We start from the raw sequence: 25,320 nt of genomic DNA, 5'->3' as shown, positions 1-25,320 counted from the left end.
TGGCCTCCTGTAGCTACCAGAATGGGAGCAGCACCGGTGAGCACACACATTTATAGGCCACCTACTGGGCGGAGCCAGCAGGCAGGGATTTACCCATATACCTCTAGTACAGGAGTCTTACCGTACTACATCTAATATACATCTAATACAGTTAGTGGTGACTACCACATTCACCCCCTGTTAAAAAAAAGAGTCCGGCAGGGGTGGTGGAAAAATTTACAAGTTCAATCTGTCAGGGGCCTTGATCCTCCGCTGTGATCGCCTCGGTCCTGGTGGTGATGCGGGCGCCGACTTGGTCACCAGTGACTCCGGGAGCATGTTGTCCTCGTCTTCATTGTCCCCGAGTGGAACCAGTGGGAGGATGGATCGTGCTGGGGTGGGGGCTGCGGTGAGGTGCGCTGGGGGGAGGGGGAGTGGCGCAGGGGCAACCGGAGGGGGGGGTGTCGGGTGATGGGCCATGGGTGGGGATCCAGCGGGTGCCAGGTCCCGGAGGGAGACTGTGTCCTGGCACCCGTCGGGGTGCGCCACGTAGCCGTACTGCGGGTTCGCGTGCAGTAGTTGGACTCTTTCGACCAATGGGTCCGACTTATGGGTCCACACGTGTTTGCGAAGGAGGACAGGTCGAGGAACTGCCAGCCATGTTGGGAGCAAGACCCCGGAGGTGGACTTCCTGGGGAAGGCAAAGAGATGTTCATGGGGGGGTTTCGTTAGTTACAGTGCAGAGGAGCAATCAGATGGAGTGGAGCGATCAGATGGAGTGAAGCGCGTCGGGGAGGACATCCTGCCAGCGGGAGACCGGGAGATTCTTAGACTGTAGGGCCAGCAGGACGGCCTTCCAAACCGTCCCATTCTCCCTCTCCACCTGCCCGTTTCCCCAGGAGTTGTAGCTGGTCGTCCTGCTCGAGGCAATGCCCTTGCTGAGCAGGAACTGACTCAGCTCATCGCTCATAAAGGAGGATCCCCGATCGCTGTGGACATAAGCGGGGATACCGAACAGGGCGAAGATGCTGTGGAGTGCTTTAATGACCATGGCAGAAGTCATATCGAGGCATGGGATGGTGAAGGGAAACCGGGAGTACTCATCGACCACGTTCAGAAAGTACGTGTTTCGGTTGGTGGAGGGGAGGGGCCCTTTGAAGTCCATGCTGAGGAGCTCAAAGGGGCGGGAGGCCTTCACTAGGTGCACTCGATCTGGCTGGTAGAAGTGCGATTTGCACTCCGCGCAGACCTGGCAGTCTCTGGTGACAGTCCTGACCTCCTCAATGGCATAGGGCAGGTTGCGGGCCTTTGTGAAGTGAAAGAACCGGGTGACCCCTGGTTGACAGAGACCATCGTGTAGGGCCCGGAGTCGGTCCACTTGTGCGCTGGCACATATACCTTGGGATAGGGCATCGGGGGGCTCGTTGAGCTTCCTGGGGTGATACAAAATCTCGTAATTATAGGTGGAGAGCTCGATCCTCCACCTCAAGATCTTATCATTTTTGATCTTGCCCCGCTGTGTATCATTGAACATGAAGGCAACCGACCATTGGTCTGTGAGGAGAGTGTATCTCCTGCCGGCCAGGTAATGCCTGCAATGCCGCACAGCTTCCACAATGGCCTGGGCCTCCTTTTCGACAGAGGAGTGCTGAATTTCGGAGGCATGAAGGGTGCGGGAAAAGAATGCCACGGGCCTGCCTGACTGGTTGAGAGTGGTGGCCAGAGCTACGTCCGATGCATCGCTCTCGACCTGAAAGGGGAGGGACTCGTCGACCGCGTGCATAGTGGCCTTGGCGATGTCTGCCTTGATGCGGTTAAAGGCCTGGCGGGCCTCAGCCGTCAGGGGAAAGACTGTGGAATGAATGAGTGGGCGGGCCTTGTCCGCATAGTTAGGGACCCACTGGGCATAATAGGAGAAGAAACCCAGGCATCGTTTCAGGGCCTTGGGGCAGTGGGCGAGGGGGAGTTCCATGAGGGGGCGCATGCGGTCGGGGTCGGGCCCTAGAACTCCATTTTCTACAACATAGCCAAGGATGGCTAAGTGGTTGGTGCGGAACACGCACTTCTCCTTATTGTACGTGAGATTAAGGAGTTTGGCGGTGTGGAGATATTTGAGAAGGTTAGCGTCGTTGTCCTGCTGATCATGGCTGCAGATGGTGACGTTATCTAGGTACGGGAGGTGGCCCGCAGTCCGTACCGGTCAACCATTCGGTCCATCTCACGTTGGAAGACCGAGACCCCGTTAGTGAGGCCGAAGGAAACCCTAAGGAAGTGATTGAGGCGGCCATCTGCTTTGAAAGCAGTGTATTGACAGTCCTCCTTGCGGATGGGGAGCTGGTGGTAGGCGGACTTCAGGTCCACTGTGGAAAAGACCCGGTACTGTGCAATCTGATTGACCATATCAGATATGTGTGGGAGGAGGTACGCATCGAGCTGCGTGTACCGATTAATGGTCTGATTGTAGTCAATGACCATCCTGTGTTTCTCCCCAGTCTTTACTACTTGGGCTCTCCAGGGGCTGTTGCTGGCCTCAATGATGCCTTCCCGCAGAAGCCGCTGGACCTCCAATCTGATGAAGGTCCTGTCCTGGGCACTGTACCGTCTGCTCCTGTTGGCGACGGGTTTGCAATCCGGGGTGAGGTTTGCAACAAGGAAGGTGGATCGACCTTAAGGGTCGTGAGGCCGCATACGGTGAGGGGGGGTAGGGGTCCGCCGAATTTTAAGGTTAAGCTTTGGAGGTCGCACTGGAAGTCCAGGCCGAGTAACAGGGCAGCGCAGAGATGGGGGAGGATGTAGAGCCGGAAGTTGCTAAACTCTACGCCCTGGACGGTGAGGGTCGCGATGCAGTACCCCCGGATTTCCACGGAATGGGATCTGGAGGCCAGGGAGATTTTCTGGGTAACGGGGTGTACCGCGAGGGAGCAGCGCCTTACCGGAGTGGGGTGGATGAAGCTTTCTGTGCTCCCGGAGTCAAACAGGCAGGAAGTCTTGTGCCCGTCAATTTTCACCGTTGTCGTTGCGGTTGCGAGGTTGTGGGGCCGGGACTGGTCGAGGGTGATCGAGGCGAGCTGCGGCTGATGCTGGAAGGCCCCAGGCTGGTCAGCGGTGTTGGCAGGCGAGAGCGGCCAGTCGAGCTTCCCGACGAGCAGGGTTCCTGAGGCGCCGACCAAAATGGCGGCAAACATGGCGGTGCCCACAGGGCGCACATGGCCTGCGGCATTGAATTTGGCGGCACCAACGGGCTGCACATGGCCTGCGGAGAAGATGGCGGCACCCACGAGCCGCTCGTGGCCTGCGGAGAAAAAGATGGCGGCGCCCACGGGCCGCAGGTGTGGGGCTGTAGGAACGCTGGGCCTAGAAACAGCGGCGACCTACCAGGCCCGGCACGCAACAGCAAAATGCCCCTCTTTCCGCCGCCGTTGCAGGTTGCGCTCGCGCCGGGCAACGTTGCCGGGGGGTGTTCTGCCCGCAGAAGTAGCATTTGGGACCACCGGGGTTGGCTGGCTGCCGCGCAGCGCAGGCTTGCGGTGGTCTGGGGTTGGTAGCTGGTGGGGCCCATGAGGGTGCTGTGCGGTCGGGGGCGTACGACTGGACATTACGGGCGGCCACTGTTAACGGGTTTGCGAGCTGCCTGGTTCCCGCAAGATCAAGCGTACCCACTTCCAATCGGCGCTGGCGGATGTACGCCGACCCCATGCCTGTAACAAAAGCGTCTCTGATTAAAAGTTCTGTATGCTGGATAGCCGAAACTGCCTGGCAGTCACAGTTCCTCGCCAGGATGTGCAGGGCAGAAATCGTCTAGAGACTCACCGGGGAGTTGCTGTCTCGTGGACAGGAGGTGCCTGGCGTATAGTTTGTTGACCGGCCGAATGTAATGTCCTTTCAGGAGCTCCATTGCTTCAGCGTAAGTGGGCGCATCCCGGATGAGAGGAAAAATGTCAGGGCTCACCCGTGAATAAAGGACCAGGAGCTTCTGTGCATCCGAGGGTTCTTCAGCGGATGTTCGGAGGTAGCTTTCGAAGCAGGCTAGCCAGTGGTCAAAAGCGGACGTAGCGTTGGTTGCTTGAGGGCTCAGCTGTAGGCGATCAGGCTTGATGCGAAGTTCCATCGTTTCAAAATCTTTGCACTATCAATTACCACAAAGACGAGAGTAGTGAATAATCGAGGCTTTATTGAGCAAAGATGTGTGGCCTCCTGTAGCTGCTACCAGAATGGGAGCAGCACCGGCGAGCACACACATTTATACGCCGCCTACTGGGCGGAGCCAGCAGGCAGGGATTTACCCATGAACCTCTAGTACAGGAGTCTTACTGTACTACATCTAATATACATTTAATACAGTTAGTGGTGACTACCACACTTGTGACACTAATAAAGATTAGCATTACAATGTCATCCTCCAGGCAAATCTTCTACCCTCATTTTAATAAGTCACAAATTTGGTCTTTGTGCACAGCTTCCTCATTCCAGTGCAGTGAACTGTAGAAACATTTGCCTTCTGGCTGCTCTCGCTGTCACAGACCCTGGCAGACTAACCTCAATGTGATATTCAGTGATATTTTAGGAAAGCCTGGAATCCAAAATCACAGAGACTTCCTCTGTATCCTTCCCATCTCATCTCAAAGCCTATCATCATGGCAACCTGATTTACATGGGCCTTGTACTCGGATAGATATGCTGATTAGCTATCAGTGAGACCCAAACAGTCTTTAATTGTGAAAGTCAATGGACAATTTAAAACACAACTCTTTCCTGGGGCTTTGGAGAAACATTACTGGAGATTACTGGTAATAATTAGACTACTATTTATCGACTACAGCTCAGCCTTGAGCACCATCATTCCTACGAAACCCATCTCCAAACTCTGTGGCCTTGGCCTCGGCTCCTCCCTCTGCGACTGGATCCTGAACTTTCTAACCCACAGGCCACAATCAGTAAAGATAGGCAACAACACCTCCTCCACGATTATCCTCAACACCGGTGCCCCACAAGGCTGTGTCCTCAGCCCCCTACTATACTCCTTATACACCTATGACTGTGTGGCCAAATTCGCCTCTAACTCGATTTTCAAATTTGCTGATGACACCACCGTAGTGGGTCGGATTTCAAACAATGATGAGACAGAGTACAGGAATGAGATAGAGAATCTGGTGCGACGACAATAATCTCTCCCTCAATGTCAACAAAACGAAGGAGATTGTCATCGACTTCAGGAAGCGTAGTGGAGAACATGCCCCTGTCTATGTCAATGGGAACAAAGTAGAAAGGGTCGAGAGCTTCAAGTTTTTAGGTGTACAGATCACCAACAGCCTGTCCTGGTCCCCCCATGCCGACACTATAGTTAAGAAAGCCTACCAACGACTCCACTTTCTCAGAAGATTAAGGAAATTTGGCATGTCAGCTATGACCCTCACCAACTTCTACAGATGCACCATAGAAAGCATTCTTTCTGGTTGTATCACAGCTTGGTATGGAGCCTGCTCTGCCCAAGACCGCAGGAAACTACAAAAGGTTGTGAATGTAGCCCAGTCCATCACGCAAACCAGCCTCCCATCCATTGACTCTATCTATAATTCCCGTTGCCTCAGAAAGGCAGCCAGTATAATTAAGGACCCCAAACACCCCGGACATACTCTCTTCCACCTTCTTCCGTCAGGAAAAAGATACCAAAGTTTGAGGTCACGTACCAACCGACTCAAGAACAGCTTCTTCCTACTGCCATTAGACTTTTGAATGGACCTACCTCGTATTAAGTTGATCTTTTCTCTACACCTTGCTATAACTGTAACATTATATTCTGCAGTCTCTCCTTCCTTCCCTATGTACGGTATGCATTGTTTGTACAGTATGCAAGAAACAATACTTTTCACTGTATACTAATACATGTGACAATAATAAATCAAATCAAAACATAGAATACACACCTTTAACACACAGGTCGCTGCCATTGCCTCCAAATTTCAACATCTTGCATCTTCTTCCCAGTAAAACAATCTGGACCCCTTTAATCTCTGTCAAACTGCAGTGGCTTCCTATCAGGCAGTCATCAGAACAGGTCACTCATTTTCCCTTAAATTAAATACATGGGGGAAGATCTTCTGGCCGTTCTCCCCAGCGGGGTCTTCTGGTCCCACTGATGGTAAACACTCGCCACAGGTTTCCTGGCCCGGGGGAGGGGACGGGAACGGGCAGCGGTGGAATCCCATTCACACCGTAGGAACATTGTGGGGGGCACAGAAAATTCCTCACAATTTTATGAACCTCATAATTGTAACAGTCCACAGTATAGATATAAACCATTCAGCAGAACTGCCAGCATTTATGCTTCACATGAGCCTCCACCTTTCTTATTTCCTGCACCAGAGAACCAATGGAATTCTTCAAAATCAGAATCATTGATACTCCATTATACTTCTAAATATTAATTTTTAAAATCTGTTCCTGTGAATCCCTAAATTATTTTATACAAAATGAAGTGCATTCATCCCTTTTCCCCAACAGATGCGCCTGCGCCACCTGGTACTCCTCATGTATTTGATGCCTCGCGTGATGGTATGACAATTACTTGGGAACCACCAATTGAAGATGGAGGTTCACCGATTAGTGGGTACATCATTGAACGAAAAGAACTAAAATCTGACCGATGGGTGAGAACCAACAAAGTACTTGTGACTATGACAAGATATCGTTCCACTGGTCTTATAGAAGGATTAGAATATGAACATCGTGTAACAGCCGTGAATGCAAGAGCTTCCAGCAAGCCAAGTAGACCTTCCAAATCTGCAGTTGCCATGGACCCGATAGGTAATGTGATAAAATGTCAAAGTTTAACCAACAGATTATTCCCACAAATTCAATTTACTGTTTTCTGTTTTGTATGAAAAATATTAATCTAATTAATAAAACTTATGGAAGATGGCCGTCTTTACCAAGAATGAAAGAACAGATATGGCACCGTGTTGCTACTTATGATTCATTCATAATTCAAAATTTTTTGAAATTCTAAAACACACTTTATTTAGTATACTGTGTCAATCATGTTATTGAATTATATTATTATAGCTTTGATTTCCCGTTATTCAAATTGGCAAAGTATAGTGGTTATATGTAAGTTGATTTCTTACATGTGTAAGTTGACTTCTTAAATCAAAGTGCTTTAAATGTTTGAAATAATTTACGAAGCAAGTTAATGGAGAAAAGCACTGAAGTGACTCAAAGTTTGTCTAATGCTACATTAATGTACTAGAGGGATGAACTTGTACACATTATTTCTCACTCCTGACTTTGCTTATGAATAATTATTTGAATTGTAATAAGCACCATAGAATGCACATTCATGCTGTTGGGACAGAGGGCACCTTTATAAGTCTAATTGAGTGAGTAGCAATTGCAATAATAGCATTAAGTGAAAAACCTAGCTGTTTACACAGGTTTGAGAGAAGTAAAAAGTGAGACCATTACCAACCAGCATATAAGTGCAGCAATAATGGAAATTTGCACTATTTATCCCACATTAATGTATCAGTTAATAATTCTTTGCTTTCTTCTGTTGACATTCTGCTTTCTTCTGAAGGCATTGGACAGGATTTACCGTTGCAGTACCATCAGGCATGATATTCAATCAAAGGAAATTGGGCAGGGAGGCCTGCAGCCACATTTCCAACCCTACTAATGATGCTTTTGATTTTCCTCCACTCAGGTTGGGAAAGCAGCTGCTCGTCCATTCATTCTCCCAGCACGCATTAATGAGAGTGGGGCATATTTCCCTGTCCTTTTACACTACTACCAGCCTTAGGAATCACCAAAAGTGGGTCAGCAGTAGACTCTATTATAGTAGTGGAAGTCCCTTTTGAAGCGAGAGAGCCAAGTAATGGGCATCTATCTCTTCAGGAAATTAAATTGGTAGGCCTCAACTCATTGATCTAAAATAATATTAAACAGAGTTTCCTTTACTGTATGGATTCCCTTCCCTGTTAAGTGGGATCTCTTCATTTGTTGTGCTACAGTGGGTGTGCTGTTATAGCAATGCTGCATTTTCCTCAATGGTAGTGTCAGGCTCCCTCACTCTGCAGGAAATATACCAGGAGCCCACCCAGCTTAGATAAACAGCAGTGGTCCTGTAAAACGGATTGTGGGTCATGACAAGGTCAGATGACAGATGGAGGTACTTCTTGACCTTCCTCTGGTGGAATCCATCCTGAAGGAATATCCCAGCCTGTGCCTCATTGCTAGGCTATAGTTTCAAGGCTAACTGGTCACTTTCCAGTGCTTTACCCAATTAGTTATAATGTGTATGTGTGCTTTAATAGTGAGTGCTACAAGCTATTTGACGAGATCTTCAACGCGTCCTTAACAAGCATCATTATGTAGCAATCAAGGAGGGGATCCCGGACCGATTTTCACTCCCAAGCTGAAGAGTGATGTGGCTAAATGCAGCTTCCCACTGCAAACTTAAGTTAGTTAACAGAAACCACGAATCAAACCTCCACTTTTTAATCGTCGCAGTTACTCACAACTTAAAATCACTCAGCATCTCGTTTAACTTTATGTAATTATACAAATTGCATTAAAAATGCTTAATTTGTTTATTCTGTAGAACCACCTGGTAAACCCCAGAATCCAAGAGTTACAGACACGACAAGAACATCTGTATCCGTTGCTTGGAGTCCACCAGAAGAGGAGGGAGGTTCTAAGGTCACAGGTTACCTTATAGAGATGCAGAAGGTTGATCAGTATGAATGGACGAAGTGCAATACTACTCCAACAAAAATATGTGAATACACGCTGACGCACATGCCACAGGGAGCTGAATACAGGTTCCGTGTTATCGCAGTTAATGCTGGTGGTCCTGGTGAGCCTGCTGATGTGCCAGGAACTGTTAAAGTCACTGAAATGCTAGGTGAGAAATGCAGAAATTGTTACATTTTGTGTCATGTGATGTCTAATGTTAGGCTATGCCCAATTTTAGGCTTGGTTACGATGCATTAATTAACAACCAAGTCCGTTGCATTGTACAGTGCACATTCACAGTTGTCAGCCATCCAACATAATTTGAAAAGGAACCGTTCGCCTATGATGCACCTGCTCCAATAAGATTTTTATTTCTGCATTAAAAAATCAGGGCACAAAATTGCTGAAATGGCTAGATAAAGGCATTGCAAACTTCAATGATCCTCATTAGTTATTAGTAAAAAAGCTTCTGTATGTCATTTCTTATCCATCAGTGGTTGAACCCTCAATTATTAAAGTAGAGAGGGGCCAGTACATTTACAGCTAGACATGCACTAATGAAGTACTGCCCAAATCATGCATGAATTCGCCCAAGTTTGAAATCGGAGCTGTCACATTTTTTTTGCACTTGTTTTATGATATAGGTAAATGCATTTGTCACCAATATATGATTTGTTTTTTTTAAATTAAAGTTGGATTTCTTTTCTTTTCAGAATATCCTGATTATGAACTTGACCAACAATACCTTGAAGGTCTGATTGTAAGACAAGGAGGAGTGATCAAACTAACAGTGCCTATAAAAGGCAAACCTGTTCCCATCTGCAAATGGACAAAGGACGGTCGTGATATTAGCATGCGTGCAATGATTGCAACTTCTGAGACCCACACTGAACTTGTGATAAAGGAAGCAGACAGAGATGATTCCGGCACTTATGACTTGATTCTAGAAAATAAATGTGGCAAAAAGGCAGTGTACATCAAGGTGAAAGTGATTGGAAATCCCGATCCTCCACAAGGACCACTTGAATTTGATGATATTCAAGCTCGTTCTGTCAGAGTATGTTGGAGACCAACTGCTGATGATGGTGGATCTGACATCATTGGGTATATCGTTGAGAGACGTGAAGTACCCAAAACTGCCTGGTTCACTGTTGATTCCAGAGTAAGGGAGTGTTCCATTGTTGTTAAAGGCCTAAAGGAAAATGTAGAATACCACTTCCGTGTTTCTAGTGAAAATCAATTTGGCATTAGCAAGTCTCTAAAATCAGAAGAGCCTGTGATACCAAAGACACAACTAAGTAAGTAGACAAGGTTCATTGTAGCCTTAAGTGAAGGCTACATTACCTTACCCTTTGAATTTAATTATTTAATTTTTCAAATACTATAGGTAATTCATTACTGTCATTCTAGATCCTCCAGAGTCTCCAAGCAACCCGCCAGAAATACTGGATATAACCAAAAGTTCTGTCAGCCTGTGCTGGTCAAGACCAAGGGACGATGGTGGATCACGTGTCACTGGCTACTTTATTGAACGCAAAGAGTCTACTACAGATAAATGGGTGCGACAAAACAAGACCCTTATTACCACAACAATGTATACCATTGCGGGACTTATTCCGGAAGCTGAGTATCAATTCCGTATTCTGGCACAGAATGACATAGGTCTTAGTGATCCAAGCCCACCATCTGAGATTGTCCTATGCAAGGATCCTTTTGGTACGTTTTATTGTATCTTATAAATCCACTGTATGAATTGCAACTTTAAAATAAGATTGCAACTGCAGTCCAACTGCTGTATCTTAATGAGGTGCCTCATTATCAATTTCATTACATTAAAAGTTAATATAATTCTATAAAAAATTATATTTCACAGATAAACCAAGCCAACCTGGAGAGATTGAGATTACTTCTGTCATGAAGGATAGCATCTCTTTAGAGTGGGAGCGTCCTGAATGTGATGGTGGCAAGGAGATTATTGGTTACTGGGTTGAATATCGTCAGTCTGGTGATAGTGCATGGAAGAAATGTAACACAGAACGAATAAAGGACAGACAGTTCCTGCAGGGAGGTCTTCTGGAGGCCACAGAATATGAATTTAGAGTCTTTGCAGAAAATGAGACTGGTGTCAGCAGACCCCGCAGAACCATAATGGCAATCAAGACCAAATTAACTTGTATGTATTTTTATTTTGTATTTTCATTTAAATTAATCTGTTTTATGTGTTGTTAGAAATTACTCCTGCTTCTTTTATCTTATCAACAGCTGGAGAAGAACCATGTGTTAAGCAAGAGATCGCTGAAGTTATTGCTAAGCTAGGCGAGCCAGCCACACTGGCCTGCCAGATTATTGGTAGACCACTTCCTGAAATTAGGTGGTATCATTTTGGAAAAGAATTGCAACAAAGTCGCAAGTACAAAATGAGTTCAGATGGACGTAATCATTCAATTACCATTGCAACAGAAGATCAGGAAGATGAAGGTGTGTATACATGCAAGGCTACTAATGATGCTGGAGAAACCGAGATCAGTGGTAAAGTATTGCTTGAGGCTACTCCACAATTCCACCCTGCGTACCCATTAAAAGAGCAATACCTCATAGGTGTTGGTACCAGTCTTCGTATCCATGTTGTATACATTGGGCGTCCTGTGCCTGCTATTCGCTGGTTCCATGGAAAGAAACCTTTGACAGATTCAGATAATGTTTCAATAGAAAACACAGAGCACTACACTCACCTAGTAGTGAGAAATATCCAACGGAAGAACCATGCTGGGAAATATAAGGTGCAGCTGAGCAATACATTTGGAACAGTTGAAACAACATGCAATGTGGAAATCCAAGGTAATCTATGGTTGGTTTAATTGCAGTAACTGCTATATAATTTCACTTAAATAGTACATCTAATACTTTCTACATTTGTATATAGATAAACCAGCCATGCCTGAAGGACCAATAGTAATTGATGCTTTGCTGAAGAATTCTGCAGTAATCAGTTGGAAACCACCACTTGATGACGGAGGTGCATTGATTACCAATTACATTGTAGAAAAACGTGAAGCCAAGGAAGGTGAAAAATGGCGCCTGGTATCATCCTCTATTGCTAGCACGTCTTGTAGAATTGTGAATCTCATTGACAGTGCTGGCTACTATTTCCGTGTTTCTGCTCAAAATCAATTTGGTGTCAGTGAGCCATTAGAAGTTTCCTCTATTGTCATAATCAAGAGTCCATTTGGTAAGTAACTACATAAATTAAATTATTACCTCTCCACTATCTTGTTATATTTTGAATTATAATGTGTACTTTTTTTCCTCCTTATAGAGAAACCTGGGGTACCGGCCAAACCTGTTGTAACTGCGGTCACAAAGAACTCATGTGTGGTTTCATGGAAACCACCTGCCAGTGATGGTGGTGCAAAGATTAGAAATTATTACCTTGAAAAACGAGAGAAGAAACAGAATAAATGGATTGCTGCAACAACCGATGAAATACATGAAACAGTTTATCCTGTGACAGGCCTTATTGAGGGCTTGGAGTATGAGTTCCGTGTCAAATGTGAAAACCTTGGTGGTGAGAGTGACTGGAGTGAATTATCTGACCCTGTTGTTCCGATGTGTGATGTACCCATCAAAGCTCCACAGTTCAAAGAAGAAATACGCAACTTGAGTGTGAAATATAAGGGTAACGCCACTTTTGTTTGCAAGATTACTGGCCATCCTAAACCTGTTGTGAAATGGTTTAAACAAGGAAAAGAAATTGAGCCCGATGGTGAAAAAGTGAAGATCCAGGAATTTAAAGGAGGATACCACCAATTGGTGATTACTGGTGTCACAGGAGAAGATGCCTCTGTTTATCAAGTCCGAGCAGTCAATCAAGGAGGCTCCATTTCATCAACGGTCTCTTTGGATGTTGACGGTGTGTATCATATAGCATTTACTTAAACATGCTGTACAATAATGAGCGGGTATATTTCTACATACATTTTGGGATGTAATTGGTCTCAGGAGTAATGTGAAATGGGTGAATCAGCAGCCCATTTTGCAAAACCACCCAATTTTTTTTACATCAATGTACTTTTTCATTGACGTCCTGAAAAAAATAAACCGGATGGAGTGAACAACAGACTGTAGATTCACTATTGCCCATTTTTCATTTTCTTCCAAGACCAACTTCACCCCTGTTAAATTCACTGTTTTACATTAACTTACTGCCTTTCAATATTTATATTTATTTTAAATTTTTTTTTGTTTCCAGTTCCTGCCAAGATTAATCTGCCCAAACATCTGGAAGGCATGGGTGCAGTTCACGCTCTCCGTGGTGAAATAATAAGCATTAAAATTCCTTTTAGTGGCAGACCTGATCCAGTAATCACGTGGCAGAAGGGCCAAGACCTCATTGACAATGATGGTCACTACCAAGTAATAGTGACAAGATCATTTACATCTCTTGTGTTCTCTAATGGAGTTGACAGACAAGATGCTGGTTTCTATGTTGTATGTGCCAAGAACCGATTTGGCATAGATCAACAAACAGTTGAACTGGATGTAGTTGATGTGCCTGATGCACCAAGAGGAATTCAAATCAGTGACATTACACGCGATTCTGTTGTATTAACATGGAATCCTCCAGCTAATGATGGTGGAAGCAGAATCATTAACTATGTTATTGAAAAATGTGCAACAACTGCGGAGATGTGGATTCGTGTTGCACAGTCACGTGATACTCATTACACTGTTGTGAATCTTTTCGGCAAGACCAGCTACCAGTTCCGTGTGATTGCGGAGAACAAATTTGGCCAGAGCCTGCCATCAGAGCCAACCGATCCTATAGTCACTAAAGAAGATAAGACGAGAGTTATGAACTATGATGAAGAGGTTGATGAATCAATAGAGATTACGAAATGCAAAGCTACCCATTCTACTATTAAAGAACTTCATCGTCGATACACAATTGCTGAAGAACTGGGACGTGGACAGTTTAGTATTGTTCATCGGTGTATTGAAAATATCAGTAAGAAAACATACATGGCGAAGTTCGTTAAAATAAAGGGTGCCGATCAGGTACTGGTGAAGAAAGAGATTGAAATTCTCAATATTGCAAGACACAAGAATATCCTTTGGCTACATGAATCATTTGAGAGTCTTGAAGAACTGGTCATGGTCTTTGAGTTCATTTCCGGCCTTGATATCTTTGAACGCATTAATACAACCTCCTTTGAACTGAATGAAAGGGAAATTATCATCTACACCCGCCAGATCTGTGAAGCACTTGAGTTTCTACACAGCCAGAATGTAGGCCATTTTGATATCAGACCAGAGAATATAATATACACCACACGAAAGAGCTCTGTTCTTAAGATTGTTGAACTTGGACAGGCCAGACAGCTCAAACCTGGTGACAACATTAGAGTCCAATTCACTGCTGCAGAGTATGCAGCACCTGAACTCCATCAACATGATATGGTCAGTGCAGCTACTGACATGTGGTCATTAGGTGTGCTTGTGTATATACTTCTTAGTGGTCTAAATCCATTTATCGCTGAAACAAACCAACAGATTATTGAAAACATTTCTAGGGCAGAATACAGCTTTGAGGATGAAGCTTTCAAAGATGTCACCACTGAAGCTCTAGATTTTATCGATCGTCTGTTGGTCAAAGAAAGGAAGGCTCGGATGACAGCTGCTGATGCTCTTGAACATCCATGGTTGAAACAGAAGACAGAAAAAATGAGCACCAAAGTGATTAAGACTTTGAGACACAGAAGATACTATCAGACTCTAGTTAAGAAAGAATTAAATGTTGTTGTTTCTGTCGCTCGAATTTCTTCCGGTGGAGCTGTTCGAGCTCAAAGGGGAGTTACAGTTGCTAAGGTTAAGATAGGTCCGATTGAAATTGGTCCACTTACTGGACAAATTATGCATGCTTCTGCTGAAGAAGGTGGCCATGTTAGGTATACCTGCAGGATAGAAAATTATGATCAATCTACCGAAGTCACTTGGTACTTTGGTGTCAAACAACTGGAATGCAATGGCAAATATGAAATTACCTACCAAAATGGCTTGGCAACAATGTATGTTAAAGATATAAGCAAGACAGATGATGGTACCTACAGATGCAAAGTAGTAAATGACTATGGTGAAGATAGCTCCTACGCAGAGCTTTTTGTGAGCGGTGTCAGAGAAATTCGTGAATTTTATATGGCACGTACTGTGAAGAAAGTAAAACGTAAGGTGGATGCCATGAGACTCCTTGAGAGGCCACCAGAGTTTACATTACCTTTATACAAACGTTCTGCATATATTGGAGAAGATGTCAGATTTGGTGTTACTATAACAGTTCACCCTGAACCACGAGTAACTTGGTTGAAATCAGGACAGAAGATCAAACCTGGCGAAGATGACAAAAAATATACTTTTATTTCTGATAAAGGCCTTTATCAACTGATCATCCACAGCCTAACAAATGATGATGATGCTGAATACACAGTACTAGCTCGCAATAAATATGGTGAGGACAGCTGTAAAGCCAAATTAACGGTATTACCTCACCCACCTGCAGCAGATACTACTTTGAGACCCATGTTTAAGCGTTTGTTGGCAAATGCAGAGTGCATGGAAGGCAAAAGCGTTCGTTTTGAATGTAGGGTGTCTGGCATACCGCCTCCTACACTGAAATGGGAGAAAGATGGACAGGCTTTGGCATTAGTTCCAAATATTGAAATTGTCCATGAAGGTTTAGATTACTATGTTTTGCATGTAAGAGATACTTTGCCAGAAGATTCTGGCATTTACAGAATTACTGCTACCAACAGCGCAGGATCTGCGAGCTGCCAGGCCTATCTAAAAGTCGAACGCATGACCTATGTCAAACGTCAGTATGAGAGTGAGGAGGAACGGCAGCAATATGCTGAGAGGCAAATGAACAAAACAATGAGAATGGCAGAAATTCTTGCAAATGTTGAAGCAGTTCCACTGACAGCCGTAGCAAAGGAAGCTCTGCGAGAAGCTGCAATAATGTACAAACCAGCTATCAGCACCAAGAACGTAAAAGGTGAATATGAAATTTCAAAGGTAGAAAAACAAAAGGAAGAAAAGAGACTTCGTATGCCTTACGATATTCCAGAACCTCGTGTGCATGCAGCAAGTGCAATTGAAGAGGATCAAGACATCAAACAATTTGTGCCATTATCTGACATGAAATGGTACAGGAAACTGAGAGACCAATATGAAATGCCAGCACCCATAGAGAGAATTGTAACAAAACGACCAAAACGAATCCGTCTCTCCAGGTGGGAGCAGTTTTATGTCATGCCTTTGCCACGCTTTACTGATCAGTATAAGCCAAAATGGCGTATACCAAAATTGTCACAAGATGATCTTGAAACAGTTAGACCAGCTCGAAGACGCACACCATCTCCTGAGTATGAAATATATTACAGACCAAGAAGGAGATCACTTTGTGATTTATCAGATGATGAATTACTCCGCCCTGTTGATGAGTACCTTTCAATGAAGAGAATAGAGGAAGAAAGATTACGTCTTGAGGAGGAACTTGAATTAGGATTTTCTGCTTCACCTCCAAGCCGCAGCCCGCCACGTTTTGAGTTATCAGCTCTTCAGCAGAGCCAGTTAGCTACAGCGAAAGAGCAGGAAACATACACCAAATACCAAAGATATCACATCCCTTCCAAATATGAAGCTGGCCCAAGTTTTATTGACCTCCGGCAGCGTCATGACAAAGCTATTTATAAACCACCAAAAGAAAGACAAAGAATGATGGAAGACAGAGATGATGAAGAGCTGCTTCGACCAATTGCAACAGTCCAGAGATTGTCCGCCTACCAAAAAGAACTTGAGCATATGGAACATGAGGAAAAAGCACGGATCAAAAGTAGACGGGAAAGAGAGATTTTAGTGACAAAATCTGAAGAAGAGGAACAAAGCATTGAAGTTAAGAAATACGTCCGCAAAGAATCTCCACCGGTCTCAAGGCTTCTTAGGCGAAGAAGATCGCTTTCCCCAACCTACATTGAATTGATGCGACCTGTATCCGAACTAATCAGATCTCGACCACGCCGTCCAGAATTTGAAAGCGAAGGCGAAAGACGATCCCCCACACCAGAGAGAACACGTCCACGTTCACCAAGTCCAGTATCTCGAGAGAGCTCACTTTCACGTTTTGAAAGGACTGCTAGGTTTGATATCTTTTCACGATATGAGACAATGAAAACTGCTCTAAAGACTCAGAAGACTTCAGAAGGAAAGTATGAAGTTATTACTCAACAGCCTTTCAGTCTTGACCATTGTCCACGTATAACGTTGAGAATGCGTTCTCACCGCATCCCCTGTGGTCAAAGTACTAGATTTACTCTAAATGTTCTGTCCAAGCCAAGAGCTGAAATCAGTTGGTACCACAATGGTAGAGAAATTCAAGAGAGTGACAAGTACCACTTTACTGACATGAATGGTGTCCTAACAATAGAAATTCGAGATTGCCAAGCTGAAGATAGTGGAACCTATCGTGCTGTTAGTTCTAATTACAGAGGAGAGGCTTCTGACTATGCAACACTAGATATTACGGGGGGTGATTATTTTACCTATCTATCTCGCCGTAAAGATGAGCAGCAACCAAAATTACTTGTACCTGAACTGACAAGGACTGATTTTTATCAACGCTCTTCATTCAAAGCAGCAACAGAAATTGAAGAGATCCGAGAGATGAAAGAAACTAAAATAGAAGAATCAGAAGTAAAGGAATCAATCAGTTCGCAAATGTATGCTTCAAAAGAAAAATCATTTTATGCCTCCAAGAAAACTCTTGCAGCCAAAATAGTTACAAAACCACAGTCAGTCACAGTGGTAGAGGGAGAATCTGTTAGATTTTCCTGTGGCATTGATGGTGAGCCAACACCCACTGTGACGTGGATGCATGCTGGGAGAAGAATTGCATCCTCCAAACGCTTATTTATTATGACAACACAGTATAAATCTACCTTCACAATTTCATCAGTTCAATTTTCAGATGAAGGAAGCTATATGGTGGTAGTAGAAAACTCTGAAGGAAAACAAGAGGCACAGTTTACTCTGACGATCCGAAAAGCAGGAGCAAAAGAATCAGGTATTGTAGCATCATTGACGGCAAAGACCCCCGAACCTCGTGCAAAGTCTTCAGAGATAATAAGGACTCCTAAGAGAGCCCAATCACCAGAACTCGCCACTTCTCTTCCAAGGGTTAAGTCACCTCCAACTCTCAGAACACCTTCAGCAGAACAAGTAGAGATCCCTGCAAGTGCTCCACCTAAGGTTTCTCGAGAATTGAAGGCTGAAGTTGCTGAAGATGGTACAGTAAAACTCACGTGCGCAGTTGAGAGCACAGTTCTGAATGTGAAAGAATTGACTTGGTTCAAAGATGGACGTAAAGTAAGGGAAAACAGTCACTACAAATTGGAATATGCTGCTAATGGTGTCTACAACCTCAGTATCCATGGAATTAATGCAACTGATGAAGGAGAATACACTTGTGAAATCACTGGTGAAGGAGGTATTTCCAAAACCACGTTTTCCTTAGTTGGTCAAGTATTCAAAAGCATTGTCGCTAAAGTGGCCAAAATAACTGAATCAAAAGCAGAAGTTCAGAAAAAAGCTGCTAAATCATATGGAAAAACAGAGGTAATTCAGGAACAAATTGTGAAAAAAGAACTTAAAACATCATCCACCGAAATTACATCCACACGGGTTCAAATGACAGCTGTAGATGGCCAGAAAGCCATACTTAAGGCTAGCATACCAAATGCTTCTGATGTGAAATGGGTCTCAAATGGCGTGGAGCTAATCAATTCAGAAGATTATCGATATGGCGTATCTGGAAATGACCACACTTTAACCATCAAGAAAATCAGCTTCAGAGATGAAGGCACGATTACCTGTGAAGCAAAAACTGAGCATGGAAGAGTTAAATGTCAATTTGATTTAACAGTTAAGAAAAAACAATCAAATGCTCCGGTATTCACTGCACAGCCCAAGTCCCAAAATGTTAATGAAAGACAAAATGTGACATTTACTTGTGAAATATCAGGAGATCCTTCTCCAGAAGTCGAATGGATGAAAGACAATCACCCTGTAAGTACTTTATTAATTTACGGTTGCTTTTCATTTATGTGGTTCTCCAAATCAAATTATTTTAGTAAATGTTCTTTGGGCTTATGATGAAAGGGAACTTTTTCATATTTCAGATTGCAATTTCAAGGAATTTGAGAGTGAGTCGGTTGAAAAACAAGTACACCCTAGAAATTCTGAATGCAGCACTTTCTGACAGTGGAAAATATACAGTAACAGCAAAGAACTTCCATGGACAATGTTCTGCAACAGCATCTTTAATTGTTCTAGGTATGCTAGTGCCTTAATTATTGCACTGATTATTATGATCTTTGCATTTTCTGTACACCTGGTTTACATTGGCCGGAGTTTTCCAGCCATTCTCACTGGCGGGATCTTCCAGTCGGTTCCGCCAACAGTGAACCCCCCCTCGGCTGCGGAGATTGCATAAAATAGGAGAGTCCCTTGACAGCGGCGGGATCTTCTGATCCTGCCACCTGCCAATGGGAGGCTGCCTTCGCTGCCGCGAAACACATTGCGGGTGTGTGAAAAATCCCGCCCATTGACATTTTATTGATCCCGAACCTGATTTTCTTCAGTACAGTGTAGAACAAAAGTCTGGCAATTAATTGAATAATTTGAACATTAATCTACATTTTTACAATATAAACTAGATGCAGATGTTTCAATGTTTTATTTGATCTATTAGCAAATAATGTATAACACACTCTAATAGGACCCAGGTTATGATCATCATTTGATGATTTTACCTTTCCGATATGTTAAAAATGAGGCCATTTATGCATCACAACTGTTTGTTATGCTCCACAGTTCTAACTGAAGAACCTTCCAAAATGGTACTTCTGGACACTGGTGCTTCTGCTAGCATGCAGGAACATTTCTCTTCGAAGGCACAGGAACACTTTTCTTCCAAGGCAATGCAAATGACCAAACAAGAGGCCAGCAGCAGCATGACCGAAGTTAAATTTGCCAGCATGGCTTCGAGTAGCATGTCATCTTTCAAAGAATCAAAACTATCAATGAGCTCCAGCTCTTTTATGGAACATTCTAGTATGAGTCAACTGGAAGCAAGTACTGGCAGAATGATAACTGGTATTACTAAAGGTGATATGAAGTCATGACCAAAGTATAAAAATTAATTGCATCCAATTGTACCAACATGCTGAAAAGAAAAACTAATCTGTTTACTGTCTGTCTTTTTTACAGGATCTTCTCCTAAAATTGAAGCTTTACCATCAGATATCACTATTGAGAAAGGCAAAGTTCTAACAGTTGCCTGTGCTTTCTCTGGTGATCCTATGCCTGAAGTAAAATGGTCACGCGGAGGAAGACCTCTTTCTGATGACGAGGACGGTGGCAGATTCCACATTGAAACAACTGATGATCTAACAACACTCATTATCACAGGTGTCAAAGAAAATGATGCAGGACGCTACACTCTCAGACTCACAAATGAATTTGGATCGGATTCTGCCACTGTAAATATTAAAATTAGATCAGTATAAAGATCTGAATCTGCTGACACGTTATAAATTAAACTCCAAAATCGATACCTTAATTGTTATGAACTTGAATTTCTGACTTGTATATATTATTTTTAATATTTTTTTACCTAACTTGACATTGTGCATTTATACCAGACTAGACAATATCCAAACAAATGGTAGATTGTGCATTATGGGATTATTGCACATGGATTTAGGAATTTTTAACCATTTTCTGTGACATGTACATTCTGTATATAGCCGAACTAAACGGTTATGGAAGTTTTGTACCAAGTTGTGTTTTATGAAATTTTTAATGGAACATTTGAAACTGATAGTTGGCAGGGGAAAGTTTGAATAGGACGACTACCTTGTTCAACTTGGAACTAATATTTGCACCTCAACACAATGTTGATGTCTAAGAATACCTCAGCAGGTAGAGAGGCTCCCTGCTGAAGACAACCTACACCCAAGAGACGAAACTATGCACAGTACCTAGATACGTGCAATACAAGTTTGTGGAATTAGAAGGCTACGTCTGTGGTGCTATTTACATATACCCTCCTGCAAATAACATCACAAGACTTTAGCCAATGAACTGACTATGTCATATCACTGTTTAACACAGACAAGATGGTCAACTATGAATACAAAGTACAAGCGGCTATTACTTTGTATTGCCATCTTTAATGTGCACTGTTTCCAACATTGTAACTACTTGGATAGTTTGAATGAAAAATACATCAACCTGGCCATACCCTCATTTGGACAAACTGTTCCAAGTACTCCTATGTGGAAATAGTGCTAACTCAAGGAGGTTCAGATTTACCCTGGGGTGCACTGACTTTGTGTGGTAAATGTAGAATTTTATTTCATGTTATCTGTTTTAAGGGCATAAATAACAGAAATTAACAACATTGAAACAAAAAACCTTTGTGCTCTGACATTTTAATGCCCTGTGCAGTAAATTTAGAGAAATAAGTAGTGTTTATTTAATTTTATTGAGCCTCCTTGAGAATTAGAAAAGTAAAATTGTATTTCTGATTGTGAAATAAAGCATGCTTCAGCACCTATAAAAGTTCTTTCTTTTTTTTCTTGTGTTCAATCAACTAAAAGCATAACACAGCAACAGAAAGCATTCAAAATAGTTCAGAAACCTAGTAACTTCACACACCTTTATCCGAATTTTAAACATTCATGCAAAAATTCAGTTCACAGAAATCTAGAAGATAAAACATACATTTGGGCAAAACTTTATGGTGGGGGTGGGGGTGGTAGAACGGGAAACGGGAGGGGTATGCAAAATTCCCCATGTAGCCTTCCCGCCCCTGACCTGTCCTCAATTGTACGTGGGACAGGTGAGGCCCTTAAGTGGCCACTTCCCACCCGACCTTTTGAGGCTACTGAGAGAAATCAGGAGCTGGGGAATCCCAGCTGGTCACCTTTCTCGGGCCTTGGGATGGGAACAGAGGAGGGTGTGCCTCCATCAAGGGCTCACTTTCCACATCAGATGTTTCCTCCCACCCCCGCAAAGTCTGCATCCCTCTGGCCTTTACATCAAGACCCCCACCCTCTGGGCCTGCCCAATGTCTGGCCCTTTGTGTAAGGAGGTGGTAGATCAGAGAGTATTCAGGGTTGTTTATATGGGCTTCTAGAAGGCAATCAATAGGTTCCAACAAGCGACTATTAGGAAAAAAATGAAAATATATGGAATTGGAAGCAACCTATTAACATCGGTAGCATATTATTTAGGAGTTAGGAGACGGAGTAAGGTACTAAAATTGGCAGTTTGTGACTAATGGAGTTTCCCAGAAATTTGTATTGGGGCCTTAGCTTTTCTATATAATTATCAATATTTTAGCTCGAGAGCAGCACTTTGGCTGATGATACTAAATTAGGTGGCATAATAAATAGCGTAAACAGGGATATTGATACATTGAGAGAGCAAAATTATGGCAGATGTTCGATGTGGGGAAATGTGAAGTCACCCACTTTGGACATAAAAAAGATAGATGAGCATTTTCTAAATGGTAAGAATTTAGGAAATGTGGAAAAACAGAGACATTTCAGGATCCACATAGCAAAATTACTAAACACTATTGGACAGTTGCACAAAATAATTTAAAAAGCTGATGGAATTCTTTAACACAGAAGTCTAAGATACAAGAGATGAAAGTTATGCCACAGTTGCATAAAACTCAGATTTGAACATTTCTGCAATACTGCATTCAATTGTGGACAGCACACCTTAGTCCACTATTATGAGCCCAGTTGGTGTTATAACTGGACGGGAAGAACCCAGAATGGAACTAGCCTGGCTCAAAAGACCATAACATTTATTTTTTTTAAACATGGAGGCAAGAAAAAATACATGTACTAAACATGAAAAATTGGATTATCATACACAGAGATTTTAAGATGAACATCTTAAGCTACAACAGTCTAAGTCACACAATGTTCCTTTAAACACACAAGATGGCTGCGGTTAAATACACTCTCCACTCTGAACCTCCAAGTGAATGCCTATGGATTTCTCCTCAATATCTCCCCAGATGATTGTCACATGAGAGTCTCCAAACTCCACATCCTAAATACAAGCTTCAAAATCCTCTTTCATGACAATGCTTTCAATCAGCGATTTGCACATCAAAATCCACTCCAGGTTTTCCAAATTACTCTCTTAATCAAAGCTTCTGCTCCATTTTTAACAACTCATCCAGGTTTTACCACCTCCCAGTTAGGATTTCTTTGTCTTGACTGTTGTACGAGCTCTTCACAATTGATTTAACTATCCATTTCCAGACTCTATTAAGATGGCATCAACTTTTGATTTACCTATGAAGTCTGCTTTCCAACTTTAAATTTGGTTACTGCAACTGTCTCTTGAACTCAGAACACTTTGTTTACTTTTCCTCTTGAATTCTCCTGAACAATACCTTGGTCTCTGTTGTCTTAGCCTCAGTATTCTTCAGACATTCTGTATGTCCCAATTCCCTGGTTATCTGGTTCTTTGGGAAGTCTGCCTCTTGTCCTGTCAAGTCTTTCTTCTGCCAGAGCTGAGAGATGTTCAATCCCTAGTGTCCTGTCTCCAACAGCAAACAAATTCAGCTAAACTAAGATCAAAAGGCTTTCCTATCTTAAAAGGCTCCCAGTTGCTAAGCAACCCTTCTATTTATTCTTCTAGCTGTAACCCCCTCCAAGCACAATTGAAACACAGTTGGAATTGAAACCAACTCCAACATAAAAACACCTTTGTCCTGCATGACTCTTAACTATAGGTTTTACCCTTCCAGAAACATTAAATTAAACCCTTTTAAAATTACCTTATTTCTAACATTTACCAATACAAATATAAATCCCTTAAAACTACCTTTGCTTTTCTAACACTAGGCATAGTGAATTAGAATGGATATTTTGCAGCCTCATTGTGAATGATACATGGACCGAAGGAGATTCAATTATGAAGACAAGATTCATAGAATAGGCTTATATTCCTTTGAGTACAGAAGATTAAAGGGTGATCTGATTGAAGTGTTTAATATGATTAAAGGATTTGACAGGGTAGAAAGAAATAATTTCTCCCTCTCCACTTCTTCACACAAAGGATAATGGAAATGTAGAACTCTCCCTCAAAGGGCTGTTGAGGCTAGATCAATTGAAAATCTCCCAACTGAGATTGATACATTTTTGTTACTTAATTACATAACTCACAGTGCATAATCTTTATCCCAAATGAACTGTCAATGCAGCCATACAGGTCCATGCAGGTGTTCAACACTCCAAACAAGCCTGTTCCCCTCCCCCTCCACTTAACCCCATCAATGTAACCTTCTATGCCTTTCTCGCTCATGTATTCATCTAACTTCCCCTTAAGTACATCTATGCTATTTCACTTTACGTCTTGTGGTGGCCTTTCCACATTCCAACCATTCTTTGAGGTGAAGAAGTTATACCTGAATTCCCCATTACATTATTGATTACCTTACATGGCCCCTTGTCTTGCACCTGTGAAAACTGTCTATCTCTGTCTCTCCTATCAAACACTTTCATAATCTTAAACACCATATAGGATTATCCCTCAGTTTTATCTTTCCTGGAGAAAAGAGCCTCTTGAATCCTTACTCATAAATAAAACACCTCCGTTCTAGTATCATCTTAATAAATCTTTCTTTCACCTTCTCCAGTGCCCGTATATCCTTTTAGTTATATGACAAACAGAACTTTTCACAGTATGCCATGTGTGGTCCAACCAAGGGTCTACACAAGTTTGACATAACTTTTCTGTGGTTTCTGATTATGTCATAAATCTGCATCACCAATTTAATGATTTTTGTATCTATATCCCGTCCCTCTACCACATTTAGACACTTATTTTCCAACCAGCACATGATCTCCTTATTCTTCCCACCTCCCACGTATCTATATTGAAGTTAATTTACCAATAACATGCTCATTCGATAAGTCTATAATGTCTGACTGTGTTCTGTCACAGCTGCCCTCTGTATTATTTCTCTCCCTAATTTGTTTTCAGTAAAGGAATACAGCACCAAGATGGGAAAATTGAATTGAGATACACAACAGTCACAACCTTATTGAATGGGAGAAAAAATTGAGGGGCTGAATATCCTACACCTGTTCCAATGTTCTTATCCTAAATGCTTCAGTTGCTACAAAATAGCCTTACTGAATTTAAATTACATGGAAGTGAATCATTTTCTTCAGTAGTCATGAGTGTTTCAAATTTAAATCTATACATTTATTAATTGTGATCCCAGGACATTCCTATTTCTGAGAAGTTACTGCGCTACACATAATTTCATTGACAAGAATGAGCATGGTTATTATCAGGATTTTGGTTACATCTACAAGATCATCACATAGATTTTTTTGAGTGATTATTTTAGGCATTTTGTCATCCTCCTATGTAGAGATGCTCATAATTTTGCACTTGTTTGTAAAGTACAGGGCTAGCAAGTCCCATGTTCAGCAGAACATCATTTCAATTTATATTCCGGTC

The 25,320-nt window shown here is 42.8% G+C and overlaps 1 protein-coding gene across 1 annotated transcript in view; it reads left to right on the top strand.

The window, feature by feature from the left end:
* Positions 1 to 21,381, top strand: part of ttn.2 (titin, tandem duplicate 2) — a 415,239-nt gene extending 393,858 nt beyond the window's left edge. Inside the window, exons 270-281 of the mRNA XM_072477296.1 lie at positions 6,481 to 6,783; positions 8,576 to 8,878; positions 9,423 to 10,007; positions 10,120 to 10,425; positions 10,583 to 10,882; positions 10,972 to 11,547; positions 11,633 to 11,938; positions 12,026 to 12,619; positions 12,959 to 18,822; positions 18,936 to 19,089; positions 19,630 to 19,923; positions 20,026 to 21,381. Of these exons, the coding sequence (XP_072333397.1) occupies positions 6,481 to 6,783; positions 8,576 to 8,878; positions 9,423 to 10,007; positions 10,120 to 10,425; positions 10,583 to 10,882; positions 10,972 to 11,547; positions 11,633 to 11,938; positions 12,026 to 12,619; positions 12,959 to 18,822; positions 18,936 to 19,089; positions 19,630 to 19,923; positions 20,026 to 20,324 (9,884 nt within the window). The 3' untranslated portion in view covers positions 20,325 to 21,381. The remainder of the gene's footprint in view (positions 1 to 6,480; positions 6,784 to 8,575; positions 8,879 to 9,422; positions 10,008 to 10,119; positions 10,426 to 10,582; positions 10,883 to 10,971; positions 11,548 to 11,632; positions 11,939 to 12,025; positions 12,620 to 12,958; positions 18,823 to 18,935; positions 19,090 to 19,629; positions 19,924 to 20,025) is intronic.
* Positions 21,382 to 25,320: the final 3,939 nt, after the last annotated feature.

Source organism: Scyliorhinus torazame, chromosome 2 (genome assembly GCF_047496885.1).
Source record: "Scyliorhinus torazame isolate Kashiwa2021f chromosome 2, sScyTor2.1, whole genome shotgun sequence".
NCBI lineage: Eukaryota > Metazoa > Chordata > Chondrichthyes > Carcharhiniformes > Scyliorhinidae > Scyliorhinus > Scyliorhinus torazame.
Note: the sequence above shows the minus strand (reverse complement) of the source record. Positions and strands in the feature narration are given on the sequence as shown.